Below are 18,746 nucleotides of genomic sequence, written 5' to 3'. Positions count from 1 at the left end.
TCTCTAAGCTAAGAACCTTGAGGAAACAATGCCCTCTGAATAAATACAGAACCTTACTGCACTAGTTAATATATTGCACATATGACCTTTACTACAGTTAGCATTAGCAGGAATACTTTCTATTTTGAAAATTCAGACTTTGCAGGCTTTAGCTAAACAAAGTTGCCTATCTTTTTCTTTAAACATGTGATGACTGAATAATTTTAAGAGAAGAAGAAAGTTGAAGAGGAAAGAAAAACAACCTTTTATGTCACCATGGAAGGAGAAATACAGCCAGCCAAATTGAAAAGAAAAAAATGTTGTCAATAATTTGACAATGATGACTGCAGCCAAGCACAAGTATAGGCACAGTGCTTCTCATCTTTTCAGGTCACACAATGCACCAATGAAAATATCAGAACCGTTTACAGAAGCAAATGCAAAGTTTTGACACAAAGTCTTCATGTGTTGTTTGTTTGTTTTTAATAAGGTTTTATCAATCAGATCAGAGCTTTTAAATATAAAGGATACAATAAGCAATCTGTATAATAATATATATATAATAATATAATATATAATTATATATTATATGATAATATGTGTTATATAATAATATATATTATATATAATAAGAGAGAGAGGTCTATTTTCTCTACTGATGTATATTTAAGAATTCTTATACATCAATTGAGGTATGAATTTAGGTATGTTCAAGTATATGAACAAAAGACAACTGGAAAAAAGGGATCTTAATTTAATTTTTTTAACTCATTTAAGGACTTTATTCGCATATTTGTGAATCATCTATGTAAACTCCTATTAAAAATCTTGGTTCACTTTGCTCTCAAAGTTATGTGAAAAGGTGAGGGCAGGTGGGAGGAAACCATGACGCTTAAATGATGATAGCCACCACATATATTAACGCTATCAATGGTAGGCACAGTTTACCTAAAACATTTCTTGAAGCTAGAGATTATAATGCAAATACAATCTTAAACACAGTTCAGGGGAGAGAGAGCGTGCATGCACAAGAAAAAACACACAAGTGTGCCAGAGTATGCTGTTTGTACATATTCCATAGAACGTTCCATAATTACTCTGAGATACTTCCTTTAAAAAAAAAAAAAAATAAATCTTTCAACCTTTGTAATTATTCAGCCTGACTTTTGAAAACTTCAAACTTCCTAAGCAGTAGGAAAGATATTTACGAAGCATTGCAGCCCAAAATTTTCTACACAGAAAACAGTATTTTATTTATTTCTACATTATAGAATGGAAAAAACAACACCTTATTAAAAAGTAGTCTCAGTGACAGGTTAGAAAACGGCATTATTAGCTTCCAAAGAGACATGGGATCCTTAAGAGCTTCTTAAGACCTGTCCTGGAGAAAAACGACAGTCCTTGGGACAAATCCAACTGATGCCCTCAATTTTCTATTACTTGAAGTCCCAATAAAGGCTTATTGTTACAAACTTAAAATTGGGTGCTGGGCCAAACAGAAGAACCATGTTGTTTTTTCCCTTCTAAGAGCACTCAGCAGCAAATGACTACAGGGAACGATAAGAGCAAAATAAGCCCGCAGGGATATGCTTGCATCATTCTCTCTGTTTCCAGTTTGCTGAGACTTCCCTGACTCAAGGTGGCATCTTGGTAATCAGTTGTTTAAAGATTTTTCTTCAACCAAACTTCAAACTGTTCAGGTTCTAAAGCCATGTAAAATGCTTTTCATCCTTTGACGCGTAGCCCCACAGCTTAGTTACTCAACCACTCTTTTTTTTTTTAAGCCTATCACTCAGCAGTATTAGCAGATAGAGATACTATCTAGGTCTTGCATCAGAAGAGATGGAAAGCAACTACTCCCTATTCACCTTCTTAATGCAGCTCATCATTTTAAAGACTTCTATTACATTCCTCCACTTAGCTAAGTTATCCAAGCTGAAGAACTTAATCTATCACTCAGAAACTGTTCCATACCTTCCATCACACTTATCTTGCCCCATTATTTATTTTTTTTTAAAACTTTCAATCCATCACTTCAAAATGGGATGGACAAGAAGGATTAGAACAGCACACAGCATATCAAGCACAAGATCATTTTAGGTTTTAGAAGTAGCAAAGTGATGTTTCTCTTTCAAGGAGTACTTATATAAATGCTTCTCCTCCCTACATGGTAACAGGCAATGCTTCTACCATGGACACTGAGCTTCTTTATGAACTTCTGGTACGAGACTTTATAAAATGCATTTTGGAAATGCAGTTAAACCATACAGCTGTTCCCAGGCTCACTGATTCCTTCCAAAAGCTGCCAGATTTGTGCTGCTTTACGTGAGTTATAAAAAATATTAAATAATATGTTTTTTATCCTTTAACCATTAATTCTGCTTATTTTTACACTTTCTACAAACTTTCCTGATGTGCATGTCTAGTTGTCTGTGCTCTCCTGAATCACCTTGCAACTATTTTCAAAATCTGATGTCATATCCATCCCATACCACTTCTCTCTTATCAAAGCAGTTTTGAGCACTGATCACCTTGTTTACCCATTACCAGAGACCTTCATAGGAGATAATCACAGATATATTTCAAACTGAGCAGAGTTAACAACTGCCTCTGAAATTCTTACTAGGCATCCTGATGCATCCCAGTGATGCATTCAATCTTCTCAAACTGATGGGGAGGAATACAAGTCCTCCAGTGACCAGGCAAGCCACTAGAAATTTCAGGAGAGTCCCAAAAGATCTCTCTTGGACAGGCACTAGTCTAAACTCAGCAATTTTTGTGTAAAGCTTATTGTTGTGGCATGCTCCTACTATTCAGTTCAGTAATATCACAAACAATAGATTTAATTGCAATTCTTCTAAATTAATGCACTATTCATACTTTGCAAAGTAGACACTGATGCTATATGACTCAGGCTCACTTTTAATGACAGTCTCAGCGTAGACGACTTTGAAGGATCATTTATTCCAAAAACCTAAAGTGTTGACATTTTTAATCTCAGTTTTCGGTAAATCAAGTGTTTCAAGATCTACGTTGAAACAATCCATCTGAGGCCAGATCAACAACTATGATACAGTCCTTACATGCTCAGACTAAACCTACTCAGAACCACAGAGCAAGACCACAGCAGATAGACTTTTGTTTTTCTTTTACATTTTAACTATTCCAAGTTTTGAACAGGCAATAGCAGAGATGCTTTAATTACTGTCACATCAAAAGAACAGAAGTAACACAACAATGCTGTTAATTACATTCCAACAGCTCGTAGTTACAACTCTACTGCCTGAGTTTGTTTAATAACTTCTTAGTGTTGTTCAATAATTTTATTTTTTTTTCTTCAGGTACTAACAAAGTCTTCAAAGAACTCTATGAAGAGGAGCTTCAAACAAGACTTTGAAGATCTGAAGGTCCTTTAGAAAAAGGAAAGTCACACTGAATGACACAATACTGCATGTGTTTTGCCCTCAAAAAAGTCTGCCCTTAATAGTATTCATTCTTATCAGTAATTTATCTGTATTCTGTGTAAGAACATTCTCTTGATTGAGAAAGGTAAAACCTGCTTACAGAAAAATTTCTAGAATCTTGTTCTACTTTGAACCTTCTTTTCCTTCACTCTAAATTTAAAACACCATAAACCAGTATTTGCTCAAACAGATTATGTAAGAAAAATAGAAGCAGACGTCTGAGCATGAATACAGAAAGGATTCAGGATAGAAGCACACGTTTGTGGCCGTGCTTACGTTTGAGTCTCACATATGGCATGCAGATAGAGTAAGAAAGAAATATCATTTAGGGGTATCGTTTAAAAAGTGATCACTAAAAATGTTGATGTTGTCCATTTCTTATTAGAAGAAAAGCCATTCTAGAATCCTGAACAGGCACAAATGCCCGCCCTAATTGCAGAAGCTATTTCTCCTGAAATTTCTCATAGTTATGACTTTCTAATTAATATCTAAATTTGAAAAACTGGATATTTGAATTTTAAGTTGTTCATAATTTAGAAATAGCTTTATGGTAGCCACTGGTAATTAAAAGAATAAAAGGAATCCCAAGCTATTGTTTATTCATCAGAATAGAAGTCCCTATTCAACAAAAAACACAATTCTGATCAAGCAATCCATTGTTCTTCCTTAGAATAGTCATAGCTTCAAGAAAAAAAACCCACATGTTTTGTGATTCTCAGGATCCAACTTGGACAAGACCCTAGTATAAAATGAACAATCTGGATTTCTGGAAATTACTAAACAGTTATTACCATATAGAAGTTCTACCTCACAGATGGAGTTAGAGCAACAGTAGCTGCAGGAACAGACAGAGAGCATGAATATGCAGCTCAAACATTAAGAGAACTATATACAGAAATAACTACTGCTAGCACTTCTGGCAGGACTTCCACATTTCTAAGATATGTATTTCTGACTGGCAATAGGATCTGTTTATAAAGAAATTGGAGCCACGACTGCAATACTGTCTTTCAGTATCAGCTACACAATGTTAGTGGAGACTCTAAAGACTGCTTGGGAGACAGTTATATCATATATCACATTTTCCCTGAACGCACCACATTTGCGCTGCTATCTTCAGCTGAGGAAGGTGGGAGGAAAGACTGCTTTCCCCATTTAGCTAAGCTTACCAGAAGCATTGGGCTGATGCATACCCAGAAATCCCAGACAACCCACCGCTGTATCTGCACAGGTAGGCCCTGTGGTTCCTGTGATACAGAAACTTGACCCCTGCATGAGAGCACATATGCAACAGACACGCGGTTCCTGTGACGAGAGAGAGATAAGAGACAGATGCAGACGCTTACTGTACATATTCCTCATATCAGTCTACCTTGGCTAATGAACCAATCTTCTCAGACAACAGATCTGTAATTTATCATAACCCTAAACTAGCTACCCAAATGAATTGCAGATATAATAAAAAAACTCTTCTTGCAAGAGTTTCATGAAAAGGTATAAAGAAAACTACCTTCAACCTATTTTTTCCTTAAAAATAAACCTTTGGAAGGTCCTGTGAAGAATTTTCAGAAGAACTAGTGTCAGTTATTTCTCTACGTACTACTCAACATCTGAGCTCCATGTACATGCTATTTATCTGTTCCCACAGACCTCTCAACGGCTTTCCATGCAGCATTTCATCCGTAATTCAGACTTGAGGCACACAAGCAACTTTCCATACCTCAGAAGCCAGAAAGAACTTTACAGGATTCCCTTTGTAGATTATAAATCTTGCTATTTAATCAGCCATAGAAATAGCTAATATATACCTCAGTATACTCCAGTCCCTGGAAATGAATTATTTCCCTTTTATTCTAAAAATTCCCAGGCCTTGATCAATAATGATATTAATATTTTATTGCTATTTTTAATAATATCTGGTTAGATCATTATACAATGCATGTATTTCCCCCTTGGTTATTTTATTACCATTATACTTGAAGTTAAAAGGAAGAGTTATATTCTATTTTATACATGAACATTATGTTTTCAGGTGGTACAGATCAGCATGAAGCTTTTACTTGAATGTTAACAGGACTCTGTTGAGTGAAGTGTTATTACTAAAAGATGATTTAGTAATAAAAAAAGGTAATTATGATGGATAAATGGGAACATCTACTTAATTAAGTGGAAAAAATACTTGTGGGTTAAGTTCTAGTTTTCCCATATGCACAGCCATTATTCCTACAGGTGAAAACGCAAAAATACTCATGCGTCATCTGCAGTTTGGAAGTGTTCTAAAGACAACCAGCCTTATCATGAGCATGGTGGATTCACATCCAAAACGTTTTATCTTTTGATTGTTCAACTTCAAATGCAAGACAAAATAGTTTTGGAAATTAACTAGCTATAAAAAAACCCTAGGAACACATGACTTATTCACAATAGGAATGCACCAAAATACTGCTATACAGATTACAAATGTGAAATTATCAACTAACGTGTTGAAAATAATCAAAAATGGTGGTCTTACTTAGACATATTTTACACAAGGCCACACACACCCTCAGAAACACGTTTTTATAAATCAGCACTAGAGCATCTGCAAGAATAAAGGCTGGAGAGGATTTCTATGGAAAAAGACCTGAAAGTCTCAACTGAGAGCAAGCTCAGACTGCGCCAGTGGTATGCCCTGGCAGCAAAGGTCGCCAGCAGCCTCCAAGGCCAGTAGATGAAGGGAAGGGACTATCCCTACTCAGCACTCATTGTGGAATCCCTGAGGCTGGCAGGGACCTCTGGAGACCATGTAAGTCCAACCCCTGCCCAAAGCAGGCTCACCTGGAGCAAGCTGCTCAAAGCCATGTGCAATTAGGTTTTGAACTCCAAGGATGAAGACTCCACATCATCTCTGACCAAACAGTTCCAGAGTTCTATCATGTTTAAAGATCTTTTTTTTTTCCTAATGTTTAAAAATAATTTCCTGTATTTCAAGACCACATCTAGAATACCACATCCAGTTTTAGGGACCCCAATACTGTTACAACTAGGAACTAAGAGCCTGGTGAATATGTAAATGTGTAACTAAAACTCCTTGTGATTAAATGCATCTTTTGCAATCATGTGTAAGAACAAACAGTGAAGAACACCATGTCATCCCACATCAGCTAGTTGCAAAGGCTTCCCAATCCACACAAAAGCTTCCTCTATCATCAGCCCAAAACAGCCATAATAGTCAAAAAGCGTGGCAAACACTTGCGTGGCAAAACTACACTCCAAGAGAAAATGACCAAGAGGTCACCAGAGTTCACTCCTGTGCAACCACCAGACACCACTAGGGACCACCCCAAGACCCTCCATGAAGCCCCTAACGGACTTAATGCACGTGTGCCAGGGTGATATAAATATTATTATGAGTTCTGGGAAGCGTAATGAATACGGAAATGAGTTCTGGGAGATGTAATGACTATGCGTTTTCTGTATAGATATGTCTCTGTGAATCTCGTATTCGATGGACACGTTGGGCGAAGAGATCCCCCATGTCCCCAGTGCCGAATAAAGAATGCTTGCTTCTTAAGACTACATTGGTGTTAAGAGGTTCACACCTGATTTTGGTGACAATACAACAAAAACATGAATAAACTGGAGCAAGGGCAAAAGGTCACCAAGATGCTCAGAGGTACGGAGCACATGCCCCGTGAGAGGCTGAGGGAACTGGGGTTGTTCAGCTTGAAGAAAAGAAGGCTTCAGAGGCACCTAATAGCAGCCTGCTAAAACCTACATTATCAAGAAGACAGAGCTCAGCTTTTAATAGTGGCGTATAGCGGGAGGATAAGAGACAAGCAGCGTAAACAAACAAGAAGTGTCCCATCTGGCTATAGGGAGACATTTTTTCAACATGAGGACAATCAAGCATTGGAACAAGTTAACTCTCAGTCTCTCCAGCCTTGGAGGTTTCAAGACCCAACTGGACAAAGCCCTGAGGAACTCAATCTGACCTCAGAGCTGACCCTACTTTGATCAGAAGGTTGGACTAGATGACCTGTAGAGGTCCCTTCCTACCAGAATTATCCAATGTTCTTACGATTTTAGAAGTTCTCATTTGTTTTCCTGAAATAAATAAGAAAAATCGCAGTGAGGTACCTCAAACAAGGACGTATAATCTTTGGGGGAAAAAGATAAAGAAAAATATTGCAGCACATGGTCATGAAGCACTGAAAAGGAAAACCATTACAGCATGTCATCGTCCAAAATGGACAGCAATAAGACAGTATATACAGCTATAGATTACAAGACTAACTGACAACTTAGATAGAGACAAAATTATATTAAGAAAATACCCTAGTATTTCTATTTAAATCAATTTTTTTAAAAAATCAATCAAATTGTGATCAGATATAGGTATAGCCACTTAGGACCCACTTTAGTTTGTAGAGAGAACAAACTAAGAAACAATATGCAAAGTAATTTGAGAACACAAAACAGATTAAACTATTGTGCAACATCAAACATTAATGACTGGAAAAGTTCTGCAAAAGAAAAATGAGAAATATTATGTTTAACTGGAGCCAAAGACTTACTTGCATAGAAACACCCAGATCACCAAAAAACAGCGTAAGTAAATCTGCTAAAGCAACAGATGATTTGACCAAGTTTTTTATTTCTTCTCTAGGCTAAGAACTGTAAGCATGTCAGGAAGTGATTGTCATGCTGCTCAACACCAACACTGTCTTTTATTCCATAGGTCCCTATGGTTCAAAGATGTGCTGTTACATTAAAAATACACAGTCACGTTAGACAAAGAAGGTATGGGGGTAAGATGAGTAAGGAAAGGAGAAATAATAGATACTATCTGTAGTAAAACTCAACCAAGAAATACATATTTCTTAGTAACACCTTTGACAATTCTGGAATCAAGAAAATGAGACAGTCTGGATGGGTTGGAAAAATAAATGAGTTTTCTGTTAAGGGGTACAAATACAAATAAAGGGATACAAATACAATCACTTTTCCATTACACACAAAACAAATCTATCTAGCTCGTATTAGTCAAAAATTTCACATCAGGACCTTAACTGTTATCACAGTACACCCTTTAAACTTATCCGATACTGGTAGGCCAACATCAAATGGAAGCCTATTTTGATGAATAAATTAATGGATATATTCTGCAGAGATACTTAGATTACAGTTATCACCACATTACATATTCCTCTTCTCTAAAATCCTTGTATAATTTTTTCAGACATCTCAGACAAAGTATCAGTAAGTCATACATGAGTCTCTTACAACATATTTTCACAGAAAAAAAGGAAACATAATAGCCCTAATTTTGTTTGGGATTATCCTTTGGGTTTGTGTTGTTATGTTGCCTGGTTTTATGGCTTTGTGAGAAAGAACCAGTTTTTCCTGAGTGGCTGTAAAGACATTCCGTTATCTATAGTAGATCACATGGAAAAAAAATAAAGGAGTAGTAAAAACTAATTTAGTGACTATTTCCAAGAAACAATCAGCAGCAACTTTCTTGAGAAATAGAGACTTAAGCAGATCATCTAGACTACTGCAATTGAGAATCTACAGCCATAAAAGTAAATCTATGTCTCAGCTAATATGATCCTGCCCCAGCCCTACTGTGTAGTTCTACTCATTTATTTGCTATGGTGTTCACCCCTTACATTAACCAGCACTTTTTTGTTTTGTTGTGTTGTCAGGCGGTTCAGCTCTATGAATCAGTTCACAACAGGTAGCACTCTGCAAGGGATAGTCAGGAATGAGTATTCAGGTGCAGACAGGAGCACAGGATTATTACAGTTTGATGTAAATCGGCTTATGCAATTTGATTTGATCTTAAATTTAATGATTCCAGGTCCCAACTCACCCAAATTCATCTTGTTCTTGCCCTCCACCAGTGGATTTAGTGACCACGCACCAAGAATGCGAGTCAGTTAGAATCATAGGACCTTGAAAGTTCATCTAGCCCAACACCCTGCCATGGGCAGGGACAGCTTTTGCTAGATCAAGTTGCTTAAAGCCATGTCAAACCTAACCTTGACACTTCCAGGGATGAAGCATCCACTACTTCTCTGGGATCCCTCATCATAATCCAAATCCCAAGCACAAATACAGGCTCGGCAGGGAATGGCTGGAGAGCAGACCTGAGGAGAAGGACCTGGGGGTGCTGATTGATGAGAAGCTCAACATGAGCCAGCAGTGTGTGATCGCAGCCCAGAAGGCCAACCGTATCCTGGGCTGCATCAGAAGAAGTGTAGCCAGCAGGTCAAAGGAGGTGATTCTGCCCCTCTACTCCACTCTTGTGAGACCCCACCTGGAGTACTGCATCCAGCTCTGGAGTCCCCAACACAAGAAGGACATGGACCTGCTGAAGCATGTCCAGAGGAGAGCCACAAGGATGATCCGAGGACTGGAGCACCTCTCCTATGAGGAGAGGCTGAGAGAGTTGGGGCTGTTCAGCGTGGAGAAGAGAAGGCTCCGGGGACATCTTAGTGCGGCCTTCCAGCACCTAAAGGGGGCCTACTGGAGAGCTGGAGAAGGGCTTTTTACTAGGGCATGTAGCTATAGGAGAAGGGGAAATGGTTTTAAACTGGAAGAGGGCAGTTTCAGACTAAATATTAGGAAGAAATTTTTCACTGTGAGGGTGGTAATGCACTGGCACAAGTTGCCCAGAGAGGTTGTTGAGGCCCCATCCCTGGAGGTGTTCAAGGCCAGGCTGGACATGGTCTTGGGCAACGTGGCCTAGTGGGAGGTGTCCCTGCCTATGACAGGGGGGGTGGAACTCTATGATCTTCAAGGTCCTTTCCAACCTAAACCATTCTATGATTCTATAAAAAATGTATTGCTTATGTCCAGTCTAAACCTACCCCCATTTAGTTGAAAGCTCTTGCTCCTTGTCCTGTCACTATGGGCCCTCTGTCTCTCTTATAAGCCCCCTTTACATACTGAAAGGTCTCAATAAGGTGTCCCTAGAGCCTTCTCCAGGCTGAATAACACCAATTCTCTCAGCCTGGCCTCATAGGAGAGGTGTTCCAACTCTCTGATATTCATGGTCCTCCTCTGGACCTGCTCTAACAGGTCCATGTCTTTCCTGTGCTTGCAGACAGACCCCCAAATTAGCGCAGTACTACAGATGGGGTCACACCAGAGCAAAGTAGAGGGGGCAGAATCACTGCCCTTGGTCTGCTGGACATGCTTCTTTTCATGCAGGCCAGGATATGGTTGTCTTTCTGGGCTGCCAGCGCACATTCCTGGCTCATATCCATGTCCCCAGGTTCTTCTTGGCAGGGCTGCTCTCAATCCCTTCATCCCCCAGCCTGTATTGACACCTTGGGTTGCCCCAAACCAGGTGCAGGACCTTGCACTTGGCCTTGTTGAACCTCATGAGGTTCACATAGGCCCACTCCTCAAGGCTGTTAAGGTCCCTCTGGATGGCAACCCCTTAGTAAAATGATCTTTATTCTCTGAGTTTTTTTATCACCTTCCTTTCAGTGAGCTAATTTCTTGTTGGGTTAGTTCTCCCAACCAACTCAACCTGCAACTACACAACCTCTCTATCTGACAGCTGAAGTGGTATCAACACAGAAGGGAACCAAAACAGCAGAAAGGGAGGATGGGGCGGGGGGAAGGGGGGGAGCAAACCCTTTCATTTCAGCAGCACTCTGCAGTTGCATTGAATTAACCGTAACATCATTAGTCACACCACTAGCATAATCTTTCTAACCTGCTTTTGACAGATGACTGCATCCTTGAATACATGCAATTGATAACCGTTACATTTGAGAGCTTAAATTTTCATTGATGCAGTTTAATTCCATTACAATTACTTTCAATATTTTGTTTATCATTACTTGATGATTTTGTGTGAAAACAGAATTTTAAAGAGAAATGATGTAATCTCTGAACTTCCTTTTCAAGGAAAAAAAAAAACAACAGAGCAGCAGGCCTGTGACACAAGATGCTCCAGAAACAGGTAAAACAGTTGCAGGGCTTGCGTTTCTTTACCTGACTTTCTTCCTTTCAAGGAGATTTCAAGTTCTCACTTTTTTTTCTTTATAAGTTCTCACATGTTTTTGATACGTGGTCAAATATTTTAAAACATAGTAGCTCTGAGAGACTGAAATAATCAAAGCAGCATTTTTTTTTTTTTTACAAGAATCAACATGACAAAAAGATTATGCTTTTCAACAGTGCTACACAAAACATTGAGCTACTACTCATTTGACCTTTAGAGAAATACACTTAGAATACCTTCAAAGAAAAATATTTCTGTTTTTTGACTCAATTTTATAACAATTTCATCAAAAATGAACTCTGTTACAAGTTCAAATTCACAATATTCCTTAGCCAACATGCCTTAGCCAATGAAGCATTAATATTAAAACAAAAGTCACAGCCAAGAATATGTTAAAGCACTTTTAAAAATACTTAGTACCATAAGGAAAGAAATACCTATTAAAAAAAATGCAATCAAAATAAAGAATCTGGAAAGCATTAATTTAGTTTGACTGAAAAGTACAGCTTCAATTCATAGGATTTTTTACGGTTATTCACATTTTATGATGACTTACTAATGATTGTACAATAGCCATTTTCCACACACATGAATTCAACCCCCGGGGTCTTCGCTACACTAAAACCACTTGGAGAAACAAAACCTCTAATTTTCAAGCATTTGTCCAAAGCATTTCAAAACAAAAAAAGCTACATGGACCTCTCAAAAGGACTGAATCTAATAAGTACAGTAGAAACGCTTGTCCATCACCTCATCTTTTAAGAGAATGTTAGGAATAAATCAACCAAAGTTTTGCTATCCCTGTCACAATTTCTATTGTCACGAAAATAATACTGCAACAACTTCCCAGAAAAGATCCTCTACACCATACAAGTAGCTCACTTGAAAGCAGGGAATAATCAGAAAGAGAAGGTATGAACACAAAAAAGAAAAGAAGAAGCAGCAATTTGCTAAATACTTATAACCATAATTTATTTTCTAATCAGCTCACTGAAAGCAGCAAATGAACCCTGACTGCAAACATCTGCCTACCAAACATCACTACAAACAATTCTTTGTTGCCACTGAAAAATAGAAATCAACACCTTTCAGAAACTTTCACATGTCTAGCAAAGGTCATATTTGGTCCCATTGTAACCCAGAATTCACAATGACTATTATTTTAGTGAATACACCCTCAGTTTACACAATCAGATTATTTTTACTTTCTAGCAACATTCAAAATATTTATCTCAAATGACACAGATCTGAAAAACAGATATTAGATAGACAGTATCCGATGCCTACTGCAACACAAAGACTATGAAATTTAATTCAGACAACTTCTTTGTAAACTGAACAGTCCACAGTTTCTACTTTACCTTTAATGTGCATCAGCACTGCAGCATAAAGTGTTTTAATATGCTAAATATCAAATACAGATGTTTGGACTCCCATTTAATCTATGGCAGATTGGATGGATTCCTCCCCAACTAAACGCAAGACGTTCAGCTACATACTTACTATTTCTAGTAGGTACTTCTAATCTTCATAAGCTTATATGCCAATGAATGCAAACATGTACACACAAATCCACCATTCTTAGTCTGTAACTTGCTGCATTTAACACAAATTGTGCCTGCTTCTCCACATAGAAAAAATTCAAACTCAGTGAAGCAGCATCAAGTTTTAAAAATATGAAGGTAATTTCAGGTACTAGTAAGACAGCAATTTTTTATAGGGATGCTATATTAATGACTTAAAAATTAATAAATAACCCAGCTTTTCATCACCTCAGTGAGACCATTCTACTTGTAGAGTTGAGCAAACATTCTCCATGCTTGGTGACTGAGGTGCACAACATGCCTCTGGAACTGGAAATTTTAACTCTGCTCTAGAACATCATACTACAATGAAACATGCAGAAATTCTCATGAGAAGTTGCACTGTTTTTTTCCTTTTCTTAATACTATGCCAAACTTGCAGCAGATTTCTCCAATGGGGAAATCTACTTCTCCCCTGTTTTTCATACACGTAACCTTAAAGTAATTCAAAGCCATGACACTAATCAGTTAACTCCACTACCTACAGACAGGAAAAATCAATTTACCTGAATGCCGTCAAGCAACTTGCTCATGCACCAGTAACTGTCAGCTTCTATGTTCTGCAGCACTTCTTCAGGCAGACTGGAAACATCAAAATTTTCCACTTCTTCTTCTTCTGTTTCAGGAAAAGAGAGAGAAAGACAAGTCAATGAAGTGCACAGAATAAATAAAGCAAGGATAAGGAAAATAATTGAAAAGAAAGACAACCACCACTTATCTTCTAGTAAGAAACTTCAACGCACATTTGCTTTAACAGGGACTAAATGAATCATTTATTGCTCAACTGTGTCATCTAATGGCTTTAAATGTTAATGAATACTTAATTTCTTGCAGACTGTGAAAATCTCAAATCACGCCTGGTTAACCAGAATTAATATATAATAAATTACTTCATTTTAAACGTTTCACACCTGAAAGAGGAAGCACTTTGAGAGCCCTCAAGCTTTGTATGAACAATCTCTGCAGAACATGTCTACGTTTGCATCATGCACAGCAAAATACGTTGCCAGTGTCGACAGAAGAAAAAGCCCTGAAAAAATAATTTTTAGAAAACCAGTGGAATTTATTTAGAAAGCTGACTACAGCTTCAGGCAAGCATTTGGAATCACAAGGAAATCAGACAAAAGGAAACAGGTGATTCCCACCCCAAAAAACAGCCAGTGATTCTCAATACTAGAAAAGCACAGAACCCCAATGATGTCTAATTCATGGAAACAGAGTCTTTCATGCAAGTGTGTTACAAGAAATTAACATTTTGCCACAAACTGAAATTTTACCACCTAAGCCACGTTGTTTTATTTTTAAACCATGGCATCTGAACTAATCCATTTTGAAAAGAACACAGAATGTGCTGCCTTGCCAGCTAACTCCCAAACTCCCATACAGTCCCAGAAGAGAGTTTAACACGAGCTCGGAATGCTCGGAGTAAATGTTGTAGCTTTCCTCTCTTGCAGCTCACAGTGTTTTACTGTATCAAGATGAGAATCAAAGCCGCATCTTTCCCAGCCCTGGTTTCTTCTCTTAAAACTCCCTCTGTTATCTGTCTCATTGCTTTGCAGTATGTCATTACAGAAGCTTAAGTACATCTTTAGGTTGTCAGATTTGGTTATGCTACCTTAAAGCGCTTGTTTGTCAACTGGCAATAACCACGAGCATTACACCTGTTATAAAATAATTTTAACATACTAGTGTTTTTACCATTACTAGTAGACAGAGGTAGCAAGGTGCTACCAAAGCACTCTTGTTTGCACTGGTGTCTATCTGTGGGTGTGCATCTTCTAAGGGATCATTGTTTTTAGCCTGTGAAATATTAATAGCTGCAGGACAAGGAGATTAGGTTGTGCTAGTAAAACATTAGTTAAGATATTGGGAAACCTGGGCAGTAAAACAGGGGATTACAGCAGAGACTCTATAAAATAAAAGCACACGATGGTCTCAGAGGTGCCAGGACTGTAAACAATGGACCAGTAGTCACTGGTTATTAAAGGAATGCCACCTTTGCATCGGAGTACAGTTTTAAAAACCTGGTTTCTAAAAGAAGATCAACAAACGAGTATCCAACATATTTTAACACTGCTTTCCAAAACAATGAAGAAAGAGCAAACAGCAGACTGCAACAGCAAATTCTTTGAATAGCAGATCCTTTGTGAGGAGGAAGAAACTCCTCATCCAATGTCAGCAGCATACTCCTCCCAGCAAAAAGGAGGACAGATCCCCCAGAAATCAGTATCATACTCCCCTCCCAGCAACGGGCAGCAAATTCTCACAATGCTCTGTGGAAAATCGGGGGTAACGTAGGCAGTAACTTGGAGGTAACACTCCCCTCCAACATCTTTCTGTTCAGTTCCCATCACTTTCTCTATTAGACTCCCCTCATTAAAGACAGCTTCTAGAACAAACTTGGGTTCATTTCACTTATTAAATTTAACCCCTTCAGAAAAAGAATTTTAAGACAAAAGCCTAGCATAACATTAAAGATAAAAGTTTCTTCATAGTAAAGATGCTTGAATACAACGGACATAACAAAAAAGGACTGAAGGCAAAGAGACCAACATCAAGAAAAAAACCCAAACATCTAGCAATGAAGAAACCTAACTCAGATTAGACAAGTAGCTAAACTGATGTATATTTGGCAAAATTAATCCAAATCAAAATGCCAGTTCCGCAGCACAAAAAGAAGACAACAGAAAGGTCCCTCAAAGTCCAGAAAAATTCCAGAAAAAGTAGCAAATTATTATTAACATCAACATGTCCTTTACTAAGTCCACTAACAGAAAAATTACTGAGCGCTTACAAGACTTACTCACAGAAAGACTAAAAATTATTAGACTTAAAATGGACAAAAAAAGTGCCAATTTATAATCAAAAAATAATTTGGGTTGAAATGGACCCGAAAAGGTCATCTTGTCCAACCTCCTCTGCCATGAGCAGGGACATCTTCAACCAGATCAGGCTGCTCAGAGCCCCCTCCAACCCGAACCTGAATGCTTCCAGGGATGGGGCATCTAACACCCCTCTGGGCAACCCGTTCCTGTGTCTCACCACACTCATCATAAAAAATTTCTTCCTTAAATCTGGTCTAAATCTACCCTCTTTTAGCTTAAAACCATTACTCCTTGCCCTATCGCAGCAGGCCCTGCTAAAAAGTCTGTTCCCATCTCTCTTGGAAGCCCCCTTCAAGCACTGAAAGGCCATTATACAGTCTCCCCAGAGCCTTGTCTTCTCCAGGCTGAACAACCCCAACTCTCTCAGCCTGTCCTCATAGGAGAGGTATTCCATCCCTCTGATCATTTTTGTGGCCTTCCTCTGAACCCACTACAACAGGTCCACATCTTTCCTGTGCTGAGGACAGACCCCAGAGCTGGATGCAGTACTCCAGGTGGGGTCTCACCAGAGCAAAGTAGAGGGGCAGAATCACCTCCCTCAACCTGCTGGCCATGCTTCTTTTGATGGCAGCCCAGGATACAGTTGGCTTTCTGGGCTGCAAATGCACATTCCCGTTTCATGCCCAGCTTTTCATCAACCAGTACCTCAAAGTCCTTCTCAGCAGGGCTGCTCTCAATCCTTTCATTCCCCAGCCTGTATTGACACCTGGGGTTGCCCTGACCCAGGTGCAAGACTCTGCACTTGGCCTTGTTGAACCTCATGAGGTTCACATGGGCCCACTTCTTAAGCTTGTCGAGGTCCTTCTGGATGGCATCCCATCCCTCAGACACGTCAACCGCACCACTCAGCTTGGTGCTGTCTGCAAACTTGCTGAGGGTGCGCTTGATCCCACTGTCTATGTCATTGATTAAGATATTGGACAGCACCAGTCCAAATACCGATCCCTGAGGGACACCATTCATCACTTATCTCCATCTGGACATTGAGCCATTGACCACTACCCTCTGGATGTGACCATCTAACCAATTCCTCACCCACCGAACAGTCAACCCATCAAATCCATATCTCTCCAACTTAGAGAGAAGGATGTTATGAGGGACCATGTCAAAGGCCTCAGAGAAATCCAGGTAGACGACATCCATAGCACTTTGCTTGTCCACTGATGTAGCCACTCCATCATAGAAGGCCACAAGATTGGTTACCCTTGGTGAAGTTTAAGATGTTTATTTTATATTCATAAAACACTACCCCAGCGCAAAAAAAATAAAGTCTAGTTAATATTTTCAATTTTCATTTTAATATTTTAAACCCATTTTCTCTCTGCCTCACAATGTCTACAGAAAAAAACAGTAACTGAAACAGGGTTCCTAATATTTATGTAAAACACTGTATCGGGCCTGGCTGAGATGCTCCTTCTAGCAGCTTCTCACAGACGTCACCCCTGTAGCCCCTCCTCTCCCTCCCCCCCATCAAAACCTTTCTACACAAACCCAATACAAGCACAAACATATATTGAACTTCATTCCCCTTGAAAGCAGCAGTCTTCAGGCTCTCCTTCACTAAATGCTTGCTGAAAGAATGAGATTACGACTACTTAGCTAGTGTGTTCCTTTGCAAATTTCCTGCCTTTGAGCACCTTTTCTTTTCATGATACTGCTATCACATTTCTGAACAAAAAGGAAGCCATAAACCGTAGCACAACACAATAACTCTTCTACAGGTGGGCATAAAAAGATAACAAATGAAAAAGACTTTTTATCTTCTCTTTCTCATCTTTCTTTATCTTTGTTCTTTTTTGTCCTTCTCTTTCAAAATTTACCATTCCACACTATATTCACATACCAGAATTTAAACCAACAAAAAAGCTGAAGATACATCTAACCATCAAAGCTGGGAGTCCTCACCTCCTTTCACAGCCAACGCAGAAATACAAGTAGTGACGGAGTATTAGCTGTCTTGTTCTAAATTAGAAACCTAAAAGAAATCAGATGAATTGCATCCAAAGAAAATCCTGTTTCTCAGTATTAGGTATAACTTGAACTTAAAAAGATTGCCTCAGAATGCAGACCTCCAAACTCTGGAAGTCTAAACTTAGCTGAAATAATATTTTAAATGCCCATCAAAAGAATTCCCATCCTGTGACTGAACTACCTGCAACAAGTGAAAATGACAGGCTGCAATGAAACAGCACCAGTTTGAGAAAAGGCTGAAGCAACCTGGACAGCAAAGACACCCCAACATTAACATTTTGGAAAAACTAGATTATAATTGTTCTATAATTGTGTGTTCTATAATTGTTGGGTTTTTTTCATTTTTTTTTTCCCAGAAAGTAGAATATAGCTTTTTAAGAAACATCTTCCAATGGTTCCAAGTACTTTTCATCACAGGTATGTTCACCAAGCACAAAGAGGATGTCAGGACAGGCCCTTCTGAAATGAACATAGGTCTGATGTAAACTCACTCTTCTAAGCAGAATTCTCATTACTCCATAGGGAAAAAAATGGATTAGAGATGGAAAGGCAACTATTATCAAGTTCCTTCTGCTCTAGTTTGGGTGATCTTATAAATAAAGAGACACAGATAGCATTAAGAAACCACCTAATTCTTTCACTAAAAGAATCCATAATCCCTAAATATAATGTCAGAGAGCCACAAGCTCAACCATTACAGAAATAAAAATAGCACTTTTTGCAAGTACTCATCCAGCTTGCTTGTTCTGCCTCTCTCATTGGAAGAGACATCCAAGAACACTACACTTTTCTATGGATTATACTGACTGATCTCTAACATTTTCATAAGCCTCTTTCAATGTAAAAAAAAAAATATTCAGGA

General features: G+C 38.6%; 1 protein-coding gene across 1 annotated transcript in view; it reads right to left on the bottom strand.

Moving 5' to 3' along the window:
- TBC1D22A (TBC1 domain family member 22A) overlaps positions 1-18,746 on the bottom strand; it is a 186,038-nt gene that overhangs the window by 102,189 nt on the left and 65,103 nt on the right. Inside the window, exon 9 of the mRNA XM_082481944.1 lies at positions 13,535-13,644. Within this exon, the coding sequence (XP_082338070.1) occupies positions 13,535-13,644 (110 nt within the window). The remainder of the gene's footprint in view (positions 1-13,534; positions 13,645-18,746) is intronic.

Source organism: Vanellus vanellus (assembly GCF_965231255.1).
Source record: "Vanellus vanellus genome assembly, chromosome: 1".
In the NCBI taxonomy this organism is placed as follows: Eukaryota; Metazoa; Chordata; class Aves; order Charadriiformes; family Charadriidae; genus Vanellus; species Vanellus vanellus.
Note: the sequence above shows the minus strand (reverse complement) of the source record. Positions and strands in the feature narration are given on the sequence as shown.